Below are 24,919 nucleotides of genomic sequence, written 5' to 3'. Positions count from 1 at the left end.
TGCTTAGAAAGTGTGACGACTTAGATATAGCGCTCCTGGAGTATCGAAATACTCCAATAAATGGAACAGATAAAACACCGGCCCAATTAGTGACTAACAGGGTTCTTAGATCGAAGCTACCATCAAATAAAAAGCACAAAGACATAAATCTAGAGGAAGAGTGGGAGAAACTGAAGGCAAAAAGAAACGAATATAAAAATTATTATGATAGAAACACCAAGGTAAGAAGAGAAATAGTGCCAGGAGAGAATGTGGGTGTCAGAGAGGGTAGAGAATGGAGACCAGGTAAAATTCTGGAAAAAATAGATGAGGCACCCAGATCTTATTTAGTGCAGAAAGAAAATGGGGAAGTGGTCAGGCGAAACAGTTATCACTTGAGGCCTTCCCTAGTTAAAGCGGAAATTAAGAAGAATACTGATTTCGCACATAATGATAGATCATTAAACTCCTCATCTGGGAATCAGAGTTGTGGAGTAGAGGAACCTTCAACCTCCCAGATGAATGCTGAAAATAGAACTAGTGCTAGAATCAAAAGGCCTCCAGTGCGTTTTAAGGACTATCAAATGTAAGGGGAAAGATGTCATATCAGTAGGTTATGATTACGGTCACGGGGCTCTAGGCACAATGTATGGAGACTCTTTGTCAGTTGTCACTACTTGTCAAGATCATTGTTAGAACAGGGGTTTTGGGACATTGTTGATTCTTGGATACTTTGTTAAAAAGCATGTTTAAATAAATGTATTAAACCCAATGAAATATTATTACTCTTACTTAAATAGGTACGCTATATATAAAACTAAGATTTTTTAGATCCAGTACGATTAAACAATGCGGTAAGTATAAACATCCGAAGGTCATTCATCTTCTCATCATCCCTTTGGTCGCTCAGCCGACGAGGAGACCAAAAATTATTTTGCCAATTCGGCGACTGAGTGACCGAGCACACACAATCCGGGCAGGGAGTCACTGGCTTAGGTCGGTGACTCGCTGTCCGAAATACACATTTTGGGACACAAGTCCAAAGTCATATAAAAATTAACTTCAGTCATTTATAGGGAGAAAAGGGTCTTCCAGCTACCCCTAAAATCAGGTGGCTAAAGCACATAAAGTAAAATAGAGGATGTCCCATTACCCAGGACATCCAAAGTAACTTTCAGTACAAAGCCTCCTCATTCATTATATCCTGTGATGGGGAGGGATAGTTGGTTAGACCTTAGGGGTCAGATAGATGTCACTCCATTACGGAGTGTGACCGGTTTGATCTTCGGACATGTGGGTCCCTCTGTTCCATTGGAACACACACGTCACTCGGACCTGGGGTTCAGCAAAAATTGTTGTGTGTGTGTTGTGCATCTTCTCATCGTTCTTTTTTATTAAATACAACACAAATTTCAAGATATAGCACCATAAAAAACACTGCCAATAAACATAGTATCTTTGTTAAACATATATTTTACAAATAATACATTTCTTCCTATTTATATAACAAATTTATAAACATTTGGTGTCAACAATAAATATTTAAAACAATAATAAAATACGTATCCTGAAAATATAAATGCGGATTGGGTAGGCGGTAGAGTGTCTGAGAGCGCCGGCAAAAACATTTAGATATTTTTATCCCAGGTCGACTCAGCCTGAATAAAATGAGTTATACCTTGGCTAAAACCAGGGGAATAATAGAAAATTAAAGTATAACATGGTCCTGTTAAGTTTCTTATATACTGGAGGCCCAGAAGATAGCAGATACAGTTACACTAGTGGTATAATGGGAGAGTTAAAGGGTTGATAATCATGATGAGAGTGTATTTGACATGGAAACTTTTTGCCACATATTTTTGAACGATTTATGCTATATTTATAAATTAAAACTTGATTTTAACAAATTTATATTATATATTCGTGATATAAGTGATTACATATGAGTTCGTACATTGATTTCTGATTCAGTGACAGTAGGTGGGTTATGTTTACTGGAAGTTGCACACTACTTTTAACCAGGTTTTCACAAACATGATATTTAAATAATATAATTCACAGGAAGGGACGGATTGTGAAATTATTAAATAAAAGTGTATAGTAATATCGTCAACCGAGTTCATTCGTGACAGTACCAGTATTAGTTACTTGGTAATTGCCTACGAAGTGCTTTTGTCGAGTGCTACAATAGGGTTTTTTTATAGTACGATAGCTCTACTTCTTTTAAGAAATTCTCAATACGGTAGTATATTTACTTGTTTTGTTAATTTATTTTACTTTTTCAGTATCTGTGGTTTTCCGGATTTAAGTCTGTGTTGAATACGTTTGGATTTTAGACAAACCGTTGTTTTGATGACGTTCAGATTAGTTCAACACCAGATATATATGTATAGAACTGTATATCTAGACTGCTATGTGCTTCGCTAAACTACGTGATGTGCGCATAAAAGTTTGCGGGGTCTTATTCGACAGTTTAGTTGCGATCTGATTTCTACGTTTTTTTTTTACCAAATACAAGAAGCGCAGTAAGGTATTTAAGCGAAACACATAGCGGCCTAGATATCTTTCCTAGAGAAGTCAAAAAGCCACAACGTTCCAAAGAATTAAAAATTCTGCAGCACAAAGAGCCCTAATTATGAAATGTCAAGGCATAAAGCTGGGGCATACACAAATAATGCCAGCCTAATAAAGTCTTACATGAATGTAGAGACTGGTCTCCTTCTTGTGAAAATAAATAAAGGTTAAGTAAATAGAGACTGTGAGTTTAATTCACACTACATTCACTTTCTATAATTTTTCCATAATTTATTCTATTCATATTTAAATAGAAGACAACATATGAAATATTAAAACTAATATTACAAGAAAAATATCAGGAAGAAGGCGTCATAACAAAAAATCTGCTGGATAAAGAACCTGAGGTCATGGTTTCAAACAAATACTACATATTTTATTCGCTGCTATTACCAATATACTAAGAATAGCAATGCTGGTTGCCTACATTCGGTAATGGATTGGCACTCACAGAAAGGGAAAATGTCCAGTGTCCAGTTGTCATTCGTCTTGTTTCAGCACGTTTCTCAAAATCGTAACTTCTTTTTCTCCTTCCCGGTAAAATCATTATACCCAAATTGAAAGTAATTTTATTACCGTAGTTATTAACTAGAAATACTTCAGCTGTCATCAGCAGAGATAGATATATATTAGAGATAGCCAAAGTGGATATTTTTTTGAAAGAGTAATTTTGCAACTTCGGTTACATTGCTTTAATGTAACTAACATGTTAGGTCTTTAGAGGAGCAAAAATAGATAGTGATCACTATTTCTAGTAGTGAATAAATAGGAAATAGTGAGAAAATAGCGAAAGGAGGAAATACTACAAATCCTTAAATAATAGCTGTCGAGAATTTAAACCAAGATTAAAAATTTGTAAAAACACACAAAGATATTGAAGGAGGTTACAACATAGACAATCAACAAAATCTATAACGTCAACTACACAGTCCAGTTAGGTGAAGATCCAACAAGAGAAGTGTCAAATGCTATCCTAAAACTCAAAGACAATAAAGCCTCAGGAATCGATCAAATATGTTCGGAAATGTATAAAAAAAAGGTGATAATCAAGTTTTTGCAGCAATCCATGAACGAATAGTACTTATATGGCAAAATGAATTGGTACCAGAAGAGTGGCTAAAGGAAATAACATGTCTGTTGCATAAAAAGGGTGATCAACTGGAATGTAAGAATTATAGAGGCATTACTCTGTTAGATCTGCGTTTAAAATCTTAGGCAATGTATTGTTTGAAAAACTTAATCATTTTACAAAGGATATTGTTGGTCAATATCAATGTAGAATTACTGCTGGAACTGGAAAGTCAACTACACATCAAATTCAAGCACATAGGCAGATTTTAGAAAAGTCACTAGAATATAACATAGATACATACCATCTCTTCGTCGACTTCAAAGCAGCCTATGACAGTGTGCAAAGAAATGAATTATATAATGCAATGATAGAGTTCGGAATCCTACTTAAGTTAGTTAAGTTGACCCAACTAATAATGCAAAACGTAAGCTCATGCGTTAGAATTGAAGGAGAAAACTCTACGTTCTTTGACATTAATAATGGTCTAAGACAGAGGGGCACGCTGGCGTATCTCCTCTTTAATATTACCTTGGAAAAGGCAATCAGACAATTAAATATTAGAATGAATGAAACTATTTTTAATAGATCGACGCAAAATTCTCGCGTTCGCTGACGAGATTGTTATAGTGGGCAGAAGTATGATAGACATGGTACAGTGTTTAACAAGGCTTGCGGACGCGACAAGTGAATTAGGACTTGTGGTAAACAAGGAAAAAACCAAATATATTGCCAGAATGTTGCCAGGAATCTACAGGTGTGGCGACTTCTTTGTGAGCAGGCCAAGGTCCATAACCAACCACTTATGATAGACTTGTGATGATGATGATGATGATGGTTACATTGCTGCCTTTCTCTTTATAAAATTGTTCTAATTACACTATATAGTCTGTGTGTCTTAGAATAAAGCAGGCAAATTTTTAAGTCAAATATTAAATATACATCAGGTACATACTCCGCATTTATATAAGCCTATCCTATAAACTAGTTTCCAATTTATTGGTTTCTTTAATTTTAATATCGATGAAAATTGTGTCGTCCTTAACATAATTATTCTTAAATAATGTTGTATGAGGAATGAAGATATAACACGAGGAAGACTCTTGGGGTTCTTCGCATTCCTCGTTGCCTTCTTGTCTTTTGGCCGTTATGAGTTTTGTGAAGGGTTTTACCTGAAACAAAAATATTAAAATACATTTTATTACATTTACAGTAAAGTAAAGCATAATATATGAAGCGAATAAAGTTGCCAAGAAAGCAGCAAAAAAAAACAAAAGAAAATGGGCAGAGACTCTTGCTCATGACTCTTGGTTCGCCGATGAACAACAAGACATGAAACAATTATATGTCATTAAATAACTATCCAACAAAAGATATGCTACCCACCAACCAATTTGTAAATAGGAATACAGGTAAAGATATAACATTCCCAAAGAAACAAGACGAAATATGGCATGAATATTTCAGTGAATCTCTAAGTGCAGTCGTAGCACTACCAGAAGACGCACAAAAATAAAACCCAATGTCAACAAACCAAGAATTAACACCAATGAACCAACAATACAAGAAATAGCAATGGAGAAAAACTGAAAGCTCTCCTGTATACTGTTCCATCTGGCTCTGAAAAAAGTAATACGTATGTCACAAATCACAACCACTGGTTCAATATATAATAAATCAGTTCAAATCCTGGCCTATGCTAATTGTATCAATATTGTGGGAAGAAGGAAAAACGCTGTACCAGCGGCTTATGTAGCATTATAAGAATCAGCTACAAAAATGGGTTTAATAATAAACACCAACAAAACGAAGTATATGAAAATAAGCGCACAACCACAAATCCTACGACCACTCGTTATAGAAAACGACGTCATCGAAGCAGTGAACGAATTTGTATACCTTGGAGCGTTCCTTAACACTAAAAATAATACTACCGCAGAGATAAACCGCAGAATTTGCACGGCCAACAGATCCTATTTTGGGCTCAATCTCCTCCTTAAATCCACAATTACATCGAGTCCACAATTATATACGCCCAGTCCTAACATATGGTTCAGGGAGTTGGACTCTAACAAAAAATAATGAAAACATGTTGGATGTTTCGAAAGAAAAGTACTAAGGCGAATCTATGGAGCAGTGAATGACAATGGAGTGTGGAGAAGACAATACAACTTCGAACTTTATAGAATATACCAGAAACCTGATATCGTAAAACATATTTAGATAGGACCTCAGAGGTGGATAGGATTTGTAATGCGGATGGAACAAAATAACTCAGCTGGAAAAACGCAGAACAAGTTCCTTGATAACATCGATAAAGACATGAGAAATATGGGAATAACTGAAAGCACACAAACAGCTGGCCCTGACAATATTCCACCAGATTTGTTAAAAGACAAAGGGCCTGGAGAGAAAAGTTTTTCAAATAATAGAAAACGGACATTTAATAAATATTCCTTTTTTAATAAAAAAGGGTGACAAAAGATATTTCGAAAATTGGAGAGGAATCACACTTCTGAATACCAGAATTAAAGTAACAGCAATAATAATAAACAACCGATTGCCAAACATTGTGGAACCAATAAAGGAAGGAAAAAGCCGGCTTCAGACAAACCGATTGTTCAATTTTTCACATACGAAAAACCATGTTATATTTTTCGCTGTATTAATTCCTATAATTCTCAACCTCAATATTAAAAATCATTACCTTAGTCCAACCCTTGGTAGTTCCTATTTCCATTTCAACCCCACCCCTTTAGACATACAGACAGTTTTACAATAGCAAAACAAAAAAACCCTCTCTCTCCTAGCTGTGTCCAACGCGAACGGACGTTTTCACAGCTCTTTCTCTTATAGTGGTTCCGAAAAATACTGCGGATCCTCTCGACAGTTGACTACCGGTAGCAACAGATGCTTTTCTCTCAGACCTGCTTGTGTCTGTTAAAAACGCATATTTTGATATATCTCTCTGATTGTTGTTCTGGTAGCAACGAGGTAGTCGCAAAAGCCCAATAGAATCTAGAAGCAGAAGAACAACCAAACGCTAAGACATACGTGACACTATTTTAGTGCCAAGAATATACAGGAAATTGCAATGGACAATTTTCTACAATATGTATATTGTTAAAAATTGTCACACAATTTACTTATTCTAATTTTATTACAGATTGTAAATACATTGGGGTGCTAAATAAAAAAAAAACTTTGAAATTATATTAATAATTGCACCGATTATGCATAGACCAAATTAACACACTTCGAGTAATGGTAGAACAGTCGCAGTAATTCTCTTCTGTTCATATGCATTGTGGACTTCAAGAGAGCCTACGACACGTTTAAAAATTGTCATACGGTCATATGAAAAGCACTACAGGAAATATGAATATTATAAAAAATAATAAGTGTCATTAAAGAACTCTACAGTGATACAGAAAGAATAATCCTACACTATACCATAATACACCTTAATACCTCGTATTTAACGTTAAACCCCTATCGGGTAATCTTCGAGAGAGTTTTGACGATCGGGCTCGGGCAAATAAAGTTATAGAACGGTCGACTTATCACTATCGAAGGAGAAATACACTGTTTTATCCATTTTGTAATCGTTTTTATTTAAATACCTACTGTGACGAGATATTGTTTACTTAATCCTCGTCGTTTTAGTATTACTTATTGTTACGTGCCATTCTCAAGCTTTTTGTAAACGCTTACCTCCAACACCCTTCAAGAAACTACTGTTAAAAGACAATTATCGACGGAAAGGAATTAAAATCATTTTAATTATCCACATTCTACTTTAATCAACGTAAGACGAAAGATCACACCTTTAAATTTGTCTCGCTTAAGAAATCTTAACGAAAATACCTTCCACTCTGTTAAGGGTTGATAAAAATTTTTGTTAAAGTGAGTTTTCTTCTACATATATTATACTTACTGCGGCTGCGTCACTTATTGGCCTTAACGTTACGTATCCCTCAATATGACAAGGCCAATTTAAAACCATATCATATTCGCCCTTTAGGACATGTACACATAGCAGGGCATATCTATCTTTCCACTTTTTTAGTCCATTCATATACATTAATATCTAAAAATATATAAGCAAATTATATATATTAGGTAACTAAAATATTACTACGTAACTAATTATTATAGTCTAAGATTCCACTGCAGGATCTCTACTTTTACTGCATAAACAACGCTTCACATAACATATACCTATGCATGTTTTTTATATAAAATTAAAGCTAATTTTTTTAATATGATGATATAAGGTTTCCTAAGAAAAAATGGACTCAAATTAGGGTTGCCAAGTGTTAAAAACGCGAGCTATTAAAGATAAGTAACATAGAGTTAAAAGTCCAAATACCTTGGACAAAGTAACAAATAGTGAAGTTCTTCGAAGAATGAACAAAGAACGGGAGCTGTTGATCACCATCAAGAGAAGAAAGTTGGAATATTTTGGTCATGTGATGAGAGGGAAAAAGTACCGATTGCTCCAGTTAATTATCCAAGGAAAGATTCAGGGCAAACGAAGCGTGGGGAGACGATGTATATCTTGGCTGCGTAATTTAAGAGACTGGTTCCAGTGCACATCTAACCAATTATTTAGAGCAACAGCTTCAAAGATACGAATAGCAATGATGATTGCCAAACTCCGTAGCGGAGAGGGCACTTGAAGAAGAAGAACATAGAGTTATTTTACTTATCGCAATGACACTGGTTTGTGTATTGTAATAATATGCATTAGATTAATACTATCTATTGACGCAGGCTTTAAAAACTCACACAACTGACACTATACTATAAAAATTTTAAACTAAAGGTGACTTATTTAGAAATTTAACTGAGAGCTAACAGCGGCGATACTACATGTCAGAAGTTAATACTTATCGGTACTTTCCAGGGTCATTTTTATTGTGTATACTTATACAGGGTGTTTCAAAAAGATATGTCATCAATTAAATCACGCATTCCGGGGACAAAAATAAATTGATTGAATCCAACTTACCTTAGTACAAAAGTGAACACAAAAAAGTTACAGCCCTTTGAAGTTACAAAATAAAAATTGTTTTTTTGCATTATCTCATAAACTACTTGACATTTTGTAATAAAAATGGACACGTTACTTTCTTGTTCTGAAAGAATTTTTCGTACAAAAGAAACAACAAAATCTAAGCGCACAGAAAAATTTTAAGGGAGATTTGCAGCCCCAAATCCCCCAAACTTTTGAGTACGTGCAAGTCAAATGAATTTTGTGGCATCATTAGTTTAACACATTATTTTTAAAACTTTTTTGCGTCCTATCACTTTTTCGAAAATCCAGTTTTTCCCTAGTTGGCCCTAAAATTACAACTAGTTTTTACGGATACAATAATTACAAAAATAGTTGAAGCTATTATTTATTGTGTGAATAAGATTAATATTAAAAATTTTGATATTACAATGACCTACACATTTCAGGAAATGGCAGATATGCATTTAACTTTGAGTAAGTTGGATCAGATTACATTAGGATTTTTATAAACTATCGGCAATATCGTAGGTGAATGTCAAGGAAATAGTGCAGCAGCCGCAAGGCGTTATGCAGTAAAACACCCCAATCGAAATACACCTGATAGACGATTATTTCTGACCATTGATTGTCGTTTACGGGAAACGGGCACATTTCAACCGCAAGTTGCTGGCAACAGTGGTCGTCCAATAATGGATGCAACTGATGAAGATCTTTTAGAAATCATTGAAGAAGTCCCTGGAACAAGTATAAAGATAATAGCTGCTCAACTAAATGTTCCTCGCGTAAGGGTTTGGAGGAGTTTGAAGGATCAGCTGCTAAAACCCTATCACTTAACAACGGTTCAAGAGTTACTGGTTGAAGATTATCCTAAAAGGATTGGATTTTACGATTGGTTGTTAATGAAAAATACTCGAAATATTAATTTTATTAGAAATATTTTGTTTCCCGCGAGGCTACCTTCAGTAGAAATGAAATAACAAACCATCATAACGAGCACATTTGGGTCGACGAAAATCCTCACGCCAAAAAAAAACGACTCAATCACCAATGGACTTTCAAAGTTATTGTTTGGGCAGGAATTGTGGATAACAATCTAATAGACCCAGTATTTCTTTCCAACAATTTAAATGTTGATAATTATTTGCAGTTCTTGGCAAACGATTTAAGAGTATTTGGAAGAAGTAAATATTACAATAAAGCAAAATATGTGGTTTCTACAAGATGGCGCTCCACCGCATTACAGTAATGAAGTCCGGGAATACCTTTGCAGGCAGTATTCTGGTCGGTGGATTGGAAGGGGTCGTGACGCACCTATTTCTTGGCCACCCAGAAGTTCAGGTCTTAACCCCATGGGCGTTTGTTTTTGGGGGTTTATGAAAGAGAAAGTATATTCTGTAACAATAGAGGACGAACAAAAATTGAGGGTTAAAATACTTGAAGCTGCAAATCAATTCCTTCAGAGAAATATGATTTTTCAGCGCATTCGGTTTTCCTTATTAAAACGATACCGAATGTGTATTGAAGAAAATGGGGGTCATTTTGAACATTTATTGTAATATCATATTTATAGAGGTTATAGACATTTTTGTACTTGTTAATTCATATAAGCCATTTATTTAGTTTCACGTAATTTTTTAAAGGTTAATGAAAAGGGCCGTAACTCAATAAAAACTGTTTTTTGAAAAAAGTGATGGGGCCAAAAATTTTTTCTGTGCGCTTAGATTTTGTTGTTTCTTGTGTATGAAAAATGTTTTCAGAACAAGAAAGTAACGTGTCTATTTTTATTACAAAATGTCAAGTAGTTTAGGATATAATGCAAGAAAAGAAATTTTTATTTTGTAACTTCAAAGGGCTGTAACTTTTTTTGTGTACACTTTTGTACTAAGGTAAGTTGGATTCAATCAATTTATTTTTGTTCCTGGAATGCAAGATTTAATTTTTATGATATACCTTTTTGGAACACCCTGTATATACCGCCAATGTGGTTAAGTGAAAAGTAAAAAGGTTCCATATACTTTTCCCCCGTAACAATATACTTTCTGCATACCGGTGCGATTCACGAGCGAATAGTTGAACAAGTTCGCTGAATACTTTGAAACACCGGTAAACTTACCAACACGTCGCTGGTATATATATTTACGTCTTTGGAAAGAGTGGGAATGGGATATATATAGTTTATTCGTTCGGTTTCTTCATCATCAAACGTCCATATCTGCATTGGCGTGGTGTGTTCTGTGTCTTGTGAATATGACTTTGTTTTATATTTATTAAATAGACTTCATTATATTTATTAACTTTAAAATAGTTTTTGAGGTAAGTAAACAAAAGACATAGATCTGTCTTAATAGATCAAGGAAGAAGAGAAAATATGGAATTTAGACTAAATGGGAGACACTGTTTTCGACAAAATAATAATATACTTAAGTCCCTAGATTACGAAACGTTTTGAACGTAGTGATCTTGCAGTACGATCTCGTACTATTATCTTTTATCAGATTTTATCGGAAATAAGGAAATAAATTGTTTTAAGCAAAAATAAAGTCCAAAAAATCTGTAAAAAAGAAAAAAAAAATACTCACTCGAACACGATACCCATATTCATGAGTAAAGAATATAGGACTTTTTATAACACTATTAGACTGTTTTGCTTGCACCATCTTAGTATCAACTTCCGTAATTTTCCACAGCAATCTCCCGGGCTTTGGTCTAAAATCGCTGGAACCACTCAAACTCTCTAAAATCTCCATATCCAATTTCATCTGGGTCATTTGCTTTTTTAATTCAGTAAAATCTTCTTCTAACTTCTCTATTTTCTTGTTAGCTTCAGCTGCAATTTGGCCGACCCCTCTTAAATCGTAGATAATATTTGTAAATTGAATTCCTTGATCCTCTAATCTGGCTTTAGCACCTTCCATGTCTTGTCTCAAACCATCTACACTATCTTTAAGATCTCCCAATATAGCCACACTCTTCGCGTTCTCTTGAGCCAACAACTTCTTTAATTCTTCGAGTTTTTCATTGAAATCCATATCCACCTGTCTGTTATAAGCTTGTTCCCGTAGAAAACTATCCTTCAGGTAACTAATTTGGTCCTGCAATTTCTCCATAAGCATAATTCTGTTCTGTAAACTCATCAAATTCGAATCGATGTCCCTTTTATAATTCTCTACACTTGATATATTTAGTCGTAAAGTACTAATGATTGTGTCAGTCTTCGTTCTCCAATCGTACGCAATTTGAGTTTGATATTTTAGCTTTTCTATATCTAAGTTGAGCTGTAGCTGGGCAGTTTTTAAATTTTCGAAGTTTTGTAGCGAAACAGACGTTTGATTTTGGTTTTTTTGCTGGAAGTGAAAGCGGCTTTCGAGATCGGCAAGTTTTCTAGAGAGCTTATAGAGTTCTTCCTTGTTGTCATTCTTTAGTATCTCATTGGTATCTAAAACAACAAAATTATTCATTTAGCGTACGACGCAAAACAATGAAAATATCACAACTAACATTCAAAGATATTTATTAAACGTTGTTTATTGCTTCAAGGACGTCATACGGTGTATAATTTATCTTTCATGTGCACTTTTTCAATACTGGAAGGTGAATCTTACCTCACTTTGCTAAGATGTCAGCATATCTATTCTATTTGGTACGGAATCTATATAATGTCACCATGTCTTACTATATGAATGTGCGGTTCTTCATTTTGTTTTCATTTAAATATATTTCTAATATAAATACAAATAATATAAATTTAAAAAAAAAACTAATATTTAAGAGTCGCACTTTATATGTATAGTTACGGTAACATATATTGTAGAACTGCGAACAATGCAGCGACGTTTGATGTCGCCCTTTTTACCTGTTTTACTTGGGAAGTCTTGCGGAAGGCGACTACAATGCTTAACACACTTACTAGGGAACTGTATGTGGCAATTAATAGTAATAATCTTAGATACATATCAACAGTTGAACAGTCATAGTCAAAAAGATGGCGTCCGATAAGGATGATCGCGACAGCAAGAGTAAAAAAATCAAGTTTACTTGTTGCAACTCAAGCACTCAACCAACTACAAGCTATGCGAAAATTGTTGCAGGAAGAGATAATAGAAATACATCTACCATAGATGAGACTCCTCATATAATAGAAACAACAACTCCTCAACATATACAAAATAATCTAGAACTACTAGTACATAAGTTAATGGAAAGAATGGATAAGATGTTTGATCTCATAATTTCTCTGATATCTAAGCTTAACCTTCAACACTAAACTAAAGATGTGCTGTTGGAATGCCAATGGCTTAATTACTTAGTTCCATGAGGTTAAAGCCTTTAGTTACTCTCATAATCTAAATGTTATGTTTATTTCCGAAGCACACATGACTAATAAGAGCCATTTCCATATTCCCAAATATTCAACCTATGTAACTCAACATCCATTAGGTAAAGCCCACGGAGATACGGCAATTATTATAAGAAATAACATTAAGCATCATGAAACAAATAAAATTAGTAAAGTTAACATCCAAGCCACATCAGTGTCGGTCGAAGATTCACAAGGCTCGATTATTCTATCTGCTGTTTACTGTCCACCGAATAAAATAATTAAAGCTGATCATTTTACTGAATACTTTAAGATGCTAGGACACCGTTTCATTTCTGCTGGAGATTATAATGCCAAACATCATAAATGGAGTTCCAGAATCGTAACCTCACGTGGACGAGAATTATTAAAAAGTATTAATGAGAATCATTTAATTCCTTTTTCTACTGGAGAGCCTACGTATTGGCCTACTGATAGACAAAAAATTCCTGATCTTATTGATTTTGCTATAGTAAAAGGAATATCACATACCTACCTCCAAATTTCTCCTTCATTTGACCTCTCATCAGATCATTCCCCTTTCTTCATAGATCTACAAAGCCAAATTCATAACTGTTCTAAACATTTAACACTATCTAATAAAAGAACAAACTGGAACAGATATAGAGAAGAAATAAAAATATCCATCAATCTAAACTTGCCTCTTAAAAGTGATAGTGACATAGAAAACGCAGTTGCTCACTTAACTACAGTTATTCAGCAAGCTGCTTGGACGTCCACCCCAGAAATTTATTACAAACACAATTCCGAGTCCTATCCTGCACACATAAATACACTCATATTGGAAAAAAGAAAACTGCGAAAGATATGGCAGCTCACTAGGCATCCAGAAGATAAAACAAAGCTGAATAGAGCTTGCAGACTACTCAAAAGAAAACTGATCCAACATAAAGACAGTGGAATCAACAAATATTTAAAGAACCTCTCACCTGCAGATGATACAAACTATTCGCTGTGGAAACTAACAAAAAAACTTAAACACAACGAACAAATGAATATGCCAATCAGGAAACAAAATGGCACTTGGGCTAAAACTGACATAGATAAAGCATATACTTTTGCAAATCATCTATGCCAGGTATTTCAACCGCATCAGAGGAAAGTCTCAGTTGAAGAAGAACAAGCTATCCATGAAGTCGCAAATGCACCATATCAAATGGCTCCACCTATTAAACCTGTTAAGAAATCTGAAATCAAAGAAATAATTGATAATCTGGAAATTAAAAAGTCACCTGGATATGACTTAATATCTAGTTTAGTACTAAAAAATCTACCCAACGAAGGCGTAAGTTTAATTACTTATATATTTAATTCAATATTAAAAACAGGTTATTTTTCACTCCAATGGAAAGTTGCTCAAATTGTTCTGATTCCAACACCTAATAAGGATCACATGGAAGTATCTTCATACCGTCCTATTAGCTTGTTGCCTATTATATCTAAAGTATTTGAACGGCTTTTTCTGAGAAGACTGGAGCTTATTTTATATGACAGTAATGTTTTACCGAATTATCAGTTTGGGTTTAGGAAACAACATGGTACTATCGAACAAATTCATAGGGTGGTAAAGACTATCAGAAATTCGCTTGAACAAAAAAATTACTGTACTGCTGCATTTCTAGATGTCTCTCAATGTCTACTTAATATTCACATCAGATCTCCCAACGACGACCAATACAACAATCGCTACATATGCCGATGACACAGTTATCATGGCTTCAAATTCTACAGCAGCTGAAGCAGTCCAGGTATTACAAAATCACCTACTTAAACTAGAGAGCTGGCTTAAGCTGTGGCGGGTCCAAGTTAACAGTTTAAAATCAACACAAATAACGTTTACTTTAAAAAAAGGTGTCGCGCCACCAGTTTCTATAAACAACACTCCACTACCAGTTAATAACGTCGTTAAATACTTACGAATCCATTTGGATAGCAAACTTAATTGGGGCATCCACATCTGGAAGAAACGCCTTCAACTCAGCTTAATCTACAGGAAAATGTATTGGTACATGAGTCGAAAATCAAATCTTAGCCTGGAGAACAAACTTCTGATATATAAATGTATTTTAAAACCGGTATGGCAATATGCAGCACAAATCTGGGGTACAGCAAGTAATACCAACATACAAAAACTTCAACGTTTCCAATCGAAAGTACTGCGCCAGATCTGTAATGCCCCTTGGTATATCACGAACCACAGATTACACCACGATTTACAGCTACCAACAGTTTGCGAAGCAATATCTGCTGTAAACTCTGTATACAAGAACAGACTATCCTGCCATCCAAATCCGCTGGCCACGGATCTGCTCAACATTTCACACGTAAGAAGATTAAAACGACCAGACCCTTTGGACCTCTAGTAAATCAGGAAAAATAGAACATAATGTCATGGTGCGGTGAAATAACAAGTTTCTATTCAGGTGTTTTCTAAATCTTTCCTTAATTTGTATTTTTGCCTTGTGATTCTCATATGTGTGTCAGTGATGTTTACCTGTATTAAACTCTGTTTGTTAAGTGAAAGTTTAAATTAGTTGATATATCATAGATTATATTTATGTTATCTTTTACCTGGGTGCTCGCCACTGGGCAGCTTCCCACTATGTTATTGTACATATATTATACATATTGCTTATTGTTTATAATGAGACAGATTGCAATAAACATTGGATATTAAAAAAAAAAACTTGTTGCAAAACTAAGAAAATAATCACAATAATATGTGTGTAAAGTGTTGAAAAGCATTCCATAAATTATGCACGGCACCGGATTGGGCCGGTAAACTTCAAATTTTAGATGAAACGAGTGTGATTTGTTGTGATTCTAAGATAACCTTAAATAGTGGGGATGGCATGGAAAATACGATCATTCATTTACTAAATCAATTAATTTGTGACTTGAGAAGTAAAACTCAAATCTTACTATCTAACTTAAAAGTTACCACAAATTTCCATGGAGGTAAAAAATGCCGCAAAAACTAAGAATAACAATAACAATACATATATTTTAAGAGAACAAAATGATGTGACAGAGACCACAAGGTCAGGTGACGCAGTCACAGAACAGCCACCATGTTCTGTGAATTTGACTGAGCTGCCACCTAAACCAAGAATATCAAGTAGTTCAATTGCACCCGTGACGCCTGTTAAAGATATCAACCGTCAGCTGATTAAATATAAAAATAATAAATGGGAAACAAAAGAAAAGAGGTTTTTACAAAAGAACTCGTCCAACACTTATTAAACGAGCAGATCGATTCCAGGGAACCAATGAGATTGTTGGAAGTATCCTGTGCGTGGCCACAAAACATATAGCGATTTTACTGTCAGATTTCGATCCAAAAACGGAAGCTCAACGGATGATGTCAAAAGTTTTTGAAAAACTACTGTTGGATAGATTACAACCAATTCTTGCAGAAATCCAACTAATATCTTACCAACAGCTTTGCTTTAGATAAACATGCCACCACTGCGTAAATACATAAAGTCTGTAATTTTATTCGTGCTTTAGAAGAAGGGAAATGCTGTTCAGCAGCCTTTTTGGATGTTTCTCAAGCCTTTGATAAAGTTCATGATAAGGGCACACTGGTCTACTCTACAAGCTTAGAGAAGTCCTCCCTTAAATTATTTCCTTATCCTCAAGTCCTACCTCCATGACTGGCATTTCCTAGTAAGACATTACGATCGGTACACATCGGTTTAAAACGTACGCAGATGACAACGCAATTTTAGCTTCACACCTGAACCCCAACGTTGCTTCACAGTTACTACAATCCAATCTTAACAAAATACAAATTTGACTGAGAAAGTGGAGAGAAAAGTAAACGAGAGCAAGTCAATCCATATCTCATTTACTAATAAAAAAAACACACGCCCACCAGTGTTTTTAAATAACCAAGTGTAACAACGAAAAGATCATGTCAAATACCTGGGTATGCATCTCGACAGGCGGCTAACATGGAAAAAACATATATTCATGAAAAGAAAACAACTGGGCCTTAAGCTTAACAGACTTCATTGGTTACTAGGTAAAAGATCACAACTACATAATAAGATATTAGTGTATAAATCAATCATAAAACCAGTAGGGAGTTATCCCGCTATGAGGATCAGAGTCCAGGTCTAATGTAGATATCTCGGAGAGGTTATAATCAAAAGTCCTACGCGTCATTATATTACATTACATGACATGTACCATGGCATGTACCTAATCTGTTCATTACGATTGACCTTAAAGTCAGGACTGTTAAAGAAGAGATCACAAATTGCTCCCAAAAATATGCTCTGAGCCTTGAAGATCATCCTAATAATCTTGCAACGAACCTTATGAGGCCATTACCAAATCGAAGACTAAAGCGAAACATAGTGATCTTTCAACATGATTTCTAAACTAAGTTATTTTTATATTTTTTGTGTAGATCCCAAATTTACAAATAATTTTTGTTAAAATTAAAATATAAATGAACGGGTCTTTTCAGAAAAAACATGAGTAAATTTTTAGCAATATTGACATTTGTCACAAGTCAGAAATTATTAAGAAAGCGAGGCTGTGTGGGGAAGAATATGAAAATTACAGCATTTTTCATATAAAAATGCTTGCACGTCACAATTTATATAAAGTGACGTCACTTATATTTAAAATTACCAGAACGTCAACCTTAGAGTTCAAATTTTCCTAACACAGCTAATAACACGAAACCCATACGGAACTGCTCGATCTTTCATAGGCGTCAACATGGTGTAATAATCAGAAAAATGTAATCATCATTATATTGAAAATTTTAGAATTATATTGATTAAATAACCAAAAACATTTGTTATTATTAATAAAATAAATTTTATGAAATAACTCTGTAAGTCTAATATTCCACAAAATAATAATTTTAATTAAATAGATGAGACAATTGTACGCAACTGATACGGAAATACTTCAAATTTTATTGACAGTTCAGCGTGTGGCAAAAGTGTATAAAGTGTTGCCGCTTTTTGAGAGTAAGAATTTTGTTTATGTTTTGATTTCTTACACAATTTGATCATACACATTTAATCATGAATAAATTGTATTTATAAATACATATTAAATTTAGATTAATAGCTTTAAAAACTAATTATTGTTGTGTATTGTGATTGTGCTATGCCAAAACAAATAAATAGTCTGTAGAAAGCTGATAAGCTTTCATATAAGATAGATTATTTTAAACAAGAAATAATGGCGGGACGTCTTTACTATTAAAGCCCTAAAAGAGGTAAGTTTAAAATTTAGAATATATAAATTTGTATTAAAATGTTTTCTTATGTATTTTAGTGTATTGCAGTAGTATTAAAACTAAGTGCATTTACTGTTAATATAATAGTTTGACAAATAGATGACATTTAAAAAATTCCTCACTTACTAACTATTCTGATGTTTTGGCAACGCTGTGGGGTTCTGACGTCGTAGATCTTGAATGACGTGCAAGCATTTTTATATGAAAAATGCTATATAAAGGTAATGTTTATTTATGTCAACTAACCTACAACGTCTTTGGAATTCAAAATATGGGTAGAAAAGAAAAGGATAAAAAAATCACTTTCCATATTTCAAACTATTACCATTATTTTTATTCTTCAAACCAACCAGGGACTATAACAGTATCGGAATATATTAATGGTTTTGTCATTAACAACTTTAAACTTAAAATAAGTGACAGAATACCATTTTTAGCAGCAATTCTGGCCCATCCGGATGGTAAACTACCAATTAATAAAAAAAGATTGAAGATATTTTTTGAAGAGATTATGCAGTGGCCTACTACTAATGCAATTAAGGATGATTTCTTTGTTTGACAGACAATAAAATTTCTAAAAAAAAATATTTTTTTTTGGAAAATAAAAAGACTCTTACTTTAAAAAAGTTTTTATATTTTTAGAATTTGTGTTTTTAAAATAAATAAAAAAAGAGCGGGAATATGATTGCATTTTTTGCTGAATCTTAAAAAATTTCAACTGTATACTTACGTTAATTTAAGATTTAATTCTGTTTTTATAAAGTTGTTTAAGTATCGATAGTTCTAACAATAACAAGGGTAATTACAAAAGCTATTCCACATATTATATTATCAATGCAACTGTAGCGCACCCAGGGGGGTTTTGGGGGTTAGCCCCCCTTCCCCCTGGCACAAAAACAAATAAATGCCTATACTGCGAATTTTCCAACATTGTTACACACACAATAATGTAATAGATGTACAGTGGAGAGAAACAGAATGTATAGAGAAATAGGTATGAATTCAAGGTTCATACCTATGAAACACTAACCGGAACAATGACAGAGATAAGATCTAGATAAGAGAAAGGTGTGTTTCAAAAATGTCGTCAACCTTACAGCGGCCATCTCATTTTCGGAGTACGATACTTGCGAAAGTCAACTGCGAACTGCTCACAAGTAGGCGAGAGTGATTTTAGTTGGTAGGCAGGATAACAGATAACTGAACCTTTGACACTGCTATCTGTAGTACTTTAAATTAAACTAAAACCCAAATTTTAAGGACTCACATGGAGGTATCATAAAAAAAATTCGGTGCTCAACCTAGCCCCCCCCTTGAAAACTTCTAGGTGCGCCACTGAATGCAAGCATGCAGTAGGACGGAGAGTCCCTTTAAGGTGAAATGTAAATAAAAAATGTTTAAAATTAATTTTAAAACATACGATATGTCCTACTTTACCGGTATATCCCCAAACAAAAAATAAATATTTTTAATTACGTATGTAATTACCAGAACAACCCGCCGCCGCACTTTATCTTAAAGCAGAACTATCAAAACGTGCAAATTTGAGAGTTCTACTATATTTCTTACCGCAACTATTAAATAAAATAGTTCATACATAATGTTATTAAAATAGATACTCACTTTTAGATAGCTGTTTCGTAGCTATCATATTTCTAGCATCTGTATGCACCATATAATTCGGTACTGGTTGATAAGTAGTTTGCTGTATTTGATTAGGCTGTATGGGAACCGGCTGTAGATGTATCTGCTGTGTCGGCACTTGCTGCATTGGAACCTGCTGTCGCATCACTTTTTGCTTAGGCAGCGTATGATTGGTTTTATTAACGCACTCGACGTTGTGTTTCTTCAACGCCATTCTTTGAATGTAAGCACCGCAGTTGTTGGGGCATGGAACCAAAACGCTACCGCACACTGATGTATGACCCTACGGAATTAACAATGTGCTTACACATTTATTTAAACGCGATAAGATGGATAATTTGGTTAATATATGTGTAGAATAACTAAAAACGGTGGGTTATTGACTTTTTGAAAGGTGTATCATACGTAAATAATATATATAAACATGGTATTCCATACAACTTAGTTAAGGAGGGTACGTCGTTAAAAAAATAATTTGTGCAACAAGTTCGACAATTTCAGCCATAAGGAACAAACAAACAATACAGTATTATCTGCGAGAGCAGCACACGACTCGAAAACGATTGATTGCAAATAAGGATAATTAATAGGATAATTAATAATAACTAGAAATATGCTTTATTATTACTGAAAATTGTACAATTTTATGGACAAAGCTTACAAAAAGTCAAACAAAATAACAATACCTATTAAAATTGACTAAACTTACATAAATCGTAAATATCACAAAATAAAAGATAATAAAATATACAATCCATTGCAAAATTTAACTAAATTGCGAATTGCATAATAAAATCTTAAGAACTAATAAGTTTAAGTTGCTGCATGTGATACCCAAATATATATAAAATGAGTTTAGTTACTTGTACATAAACGTACTGTAATTTCTTAGTTATTCATTAAGAAACTATGCCACTGAATAATATGGTCTTTCAGATAGATAGGCTTTTCTCAATTTACGGAACTTACCGGAAGAAGTTGTAGATTTAAGTTGCAAAAGTAGATGGTTGTATAATTTTTTTGTCGAATTTAATATAGATTTCTTTACTAACTCAGTGGACGGGATTGGTAAATATACATCAAATGTTGAATTTCTGGTGGATTAGTCATGATTAGGTCTTGCTGGAAAAACATGTATGTGTTTACAAATTAAGCAAGCAGTTTCTAGAATATATAAAGAGGGAAGAGTTAAAATCCCATGATTTTTAAACTAGCTTCTGCAATGTGTTATTCTAAGTATGCAGAAAGCTAAAGAAGTAAGCCATTGTTCAAATAAACCTAAAACCTTCAAGAAAATATTGATTTTGTTTAATAAAGTTCGTATGTTTAGATGGAAAAACACCTTGTTTAGTTTATCGTCAAGATTTTTACGAAGATTTACGAAAAAATTATCTACGGGGCAAAAAGGTTTGGGAAATACTGCTTTAAGAGTACCTTCTCTACATTATCGTTAGTTAACGCCCATGTCTGAAAAACTATGAGAAACGTACTATGATATTAAAGCATTATCAAGTGTTTCCGATTAAATTCTGTGAAGATTTAGATCACTGTTTGGATTTTAGTGTTTTATTTACAAAATAAATTATATCTTCCGAATCTGTCAATCGATTATAGTTTATCTAGACTTTTTGACATGATGTAATCTCTCCAAATTGTAGAGTTTACATGGTTTAAGTGATAATTTTTATGGAATTCAAGTACAGCTAGTGCAATCGAAATATTCAGAGATATTTTATGCAATTTACCTATGCGGGTTCACTTTCATCACATAGTTGTTTATTTCTTAAAATTCGAATAGCCAATAGAGTAATTTAATATGCAAAAAATGTAGACACAAAAGGGCAATTGATCTACAACATGAAAGATGAGTTAATGAGTGTAGGGACGATATTGCTCTCAGCCAGTCACAAAAGTTTGTAGATCTTAAAAAGTGAAATACAATTGACCATTAGAAAATTAAAATTTAAAAAGTCTAGGATTTGACAAAATATGCCCAAAAATAGCAAAACTGATAATAATCACTAAATTTGTGGTACAGGACCAATTAAAAAACAATATTTGAGTCTATTTTCAGACCGATATTGAAACAATATAGTGAATATCATTAGTCTAGATCATGGAAATCCTCATCTCATCCGAGTTGTTATGAAAAAAAAAACTAACAAAGTAAAATGTTTCTATGCTTTGTAGATTTACCAAAAGCTATAGGCGCATTAATGCGGCTAATACTAGAAGAAGAAAAATAAACTCCAAATAAAAAGCTGTGTTAAAAATAAATGTGTCCCAAACAGTAGCAAACAAAAAAAAATACACTGTATAGAAAATAGGGGAAAAGAATAACAAAAAAGGACGACCATTTGTGGAATTTCATCGATAATATTTAAAAAAGCACAATTTAATTAATGCATTTGCGTTTATCCCCTTTCTTGAATATTGAGCTGATGTATTTAACATTCCATAGAATGGGTCCATAGAACAAGCTATATAATTGTTGTGTTTATTTCCATCCCATTCTTTGTATATTCCTGCTCCAGTTTTCTCATCATAAAACTGAGGTCATCCTCGTCTTGTGCGATCACTATTTGGTCGTCGGCAAAACTTAGCGTATATAGATATTCGTTCCTTACTGGTATACCCATTCCTTCGCACTTCCTTTTCCATGGTTTTAGGGTTTTTTCCAGGTATATTTTGAACAGGGTGGGGGATGTGGAGCAACCCTGTAGTAGTCCCTTTGTCGTCTAAAATGGACTGCATATTCTATTGCCCGTTTTGATAGCTACTTCGTTATTCTTGTAGAGTGCTTTTACCGCGTTTATTAATCTTCGTGGAACTTCGATGTCTTCCATTGCTTCCCATAGCTTGGTTCTAGGTATTGAGTCATATGCCTTCTTAAGATCAGATGGACAGATCTATTTTTGGCCATTCTTTTTTCTATTAGTTGTTCGACCGTGTAAATGTGTAACTAATACATAATATACATATATGAAAACGCAACTATAATAGTACAATTAGACCATAATACAAATCCCATCCCCATTAAGAGAGTAGTTCGACAAGGCGACGTAATATCGCCAAAGCTGTTTAATCTAGACCTAGAAGACGTTTTCAAACTACAAATTGGTTAACATATGGCATCAACGGTAGTGACAACAAGTTAAACCATCTCAGATTCGTTGACGACATCGTGATTATAGCGACTACATTCGAGGAATTACAAACTATAGTGAAGTAACTCGCAGATAGCTCCCAATACGTAAGCCTGAAAATATATATGACACAACTAAAAACAATGACAAACACAAACTACTCTAGACGTATAACTATAAATGAAAATGAGATAAATATCTTCTTCTTGTAGGGCCTATCTCTTTCTCTTTTTTCAAAGTGAGGAAATCACTCTAAGGGCAAGACTGGCATGGGCAGGATTTGGAAAACTCCGTAGGATGCTTAGGAGCCGCAGAATATCTCAATGCTTGAGGAGCAAAGTGTATAGCCACTACACACTTCTTGTCATGATATTTGATAACAATAAAAAATAGCCAGAACAAAATTGGAAGGATGTTGCTGAGAATAATGTTCGATGGAAGGAGTTGGAAGAGGCCTGTGTCCAAAAATGGGTAATAGAAGGCTAAGAAGAAGACAAAAGAGTATGGATTCCCACTCAACATTAAGTAACGAAATTATGAAAGTTAGTAAGAGCATCAAAACTAACTGAAACACGATATATATTAATACGGCATCTTGTGGCTCATAATCCAAAATCCAAAGCAAAATGTGGACAGAAGTCTCGAAAAAAGATAAATATCTTGGCTGAGGACTCTACTAAAATATTATGGATGTACCTCAAAACAACTCATTTAAACAGTGCTTCGAAAGTTCTAGAAAAGCCTTTAGCCAACATTTTCTTCAGGTACTACCAGCAAAATGTGTGGATCATTTTGAGACATTTTTGTACATTTTAAAGACTAAAAAGATTTCAATTCAGGTTTCTCATAACTTTATTGAAAATATTGAACAACATAGTCTTACATATAAAAATGATACAAGAAATAGAGAAAATATCTACTGGGACAAAAAGCCAATATAATAAAATAGAAGATGCTGCATCTAAACATAGTGCAATACAAAAAGGAGGGTACCTACTACAAAAAGATGAGGTACAATGAACAGAAGAATTGAATAACAGAATATAAAGGTAAAGAATATTTGACCAAAAGAAATGATATAATAGAATGCAATAATGGATTTAATAGATTATCAGGTCTTTAAATCATATACATCAGGTAATACAGACATAAAGAGAAATTTTTAGTACATGTTTATATTATTTATCACAAAATAAATATATATTATGATACTTACCACCTCCGTTTCATTTTCAAGGGTTTTATTACAAAAGTAGCAGGTGTATTTTGGTGTAGCCCTACGATTATTTTCCATATTTGTTCGGTATTGTTATCATATCACATTATTCACTATTATCAGTCAGAGAAGGTGATACACATTTACGGTTCGAAAATAAAACAAGGATGGTTCATACATCAAACACTAGATTAGATTAAAAACGCGCACGCAGACCTTGCTAGTTGAAGCTCAAACGTACTAAATTCGTAATCTACAAAGTTTTCGTCTAGATCAGTAATTTACCCAAGTATTGTAAGGTATTCCAAGTAGCCTGCCGAATTATTTTTCGAAATATCTGACATATTTGCAACAGAGTTTAAAATTTAAAATACAATATGATGTCATATAGAGGGAGTACGACAACAAGTGTAACATTATCTTCGTTTATCTTTATGAAACCTTATACCTACATTTAAAATTAAGTAGCTTTTAAAATCGATATTGTCATAGTCGTACCTTATTAGCGGTGGAAAGGATGCAAAATAAATTCAGTTAAATGTTTTTTATTTAAGTTTTATATGGGTACATTAAATGTTTTTTCTTTGTGATATTTTTATTCCATGGAATATCTATGAATACCATAAT

General features: G+C 33.7%; 1 protein-coding gene across 1 annotated transcript; it reads right to left on the bottom strand.

The window, feature by feature from the left end:
- Nucleotides 1-1,423: 1,423 nt before the first annotated feature.
- Nucleotides 1,424-24,672, bottom strand: Traf-like (TNF-receptor-associated factor-like). Its single transcript, XM_072521075.1, has 5 exons — nucleotides 24,293-24,672; nucleotides 19,910-20,213; nucleotides 11,222-12,078; nucleotides 7,560-7,712; nucleotides 1,424-4,794 (listed from the first exon to the last, which is right to left on the bottom strand). Exons 1-5 carry the CDS (start codon nucleotides 24,368-24,370, stop codon nucleotides 4,600-4,602), a joined length of 1,587 nt encoding a protein of 528 aa, XP_072377176.1. The 5' UTR covers nucleotides 24,371-24,672; the 3' UTR covers nucleotides 1,424-4,599.
- Between the last annotated feature and the right edge of the window lie 247 nt (nucleotides 24,673-24,919).

This window comes from Diabrotica undecimpunctata, chromosome 1 (genome assembly GCF_040954645.1).
Source record: "Diabrotica undecimpunctata isolate CICGRU chromosome 1, icDiaUnde3, whole genome shotgun sequence".
In the NCBI taxonomy this organism is placed as follows: domain Eukaryota; kingdom Metazoa; phylum Arthropoda; class Insecta; order Coleoptera; family Chrysomelidae; genus Diabrotica; species Diabrotica undecimpunctata.
This window is presented reverse-complemented; position numbering and strand designations above follow the sequence as displayed.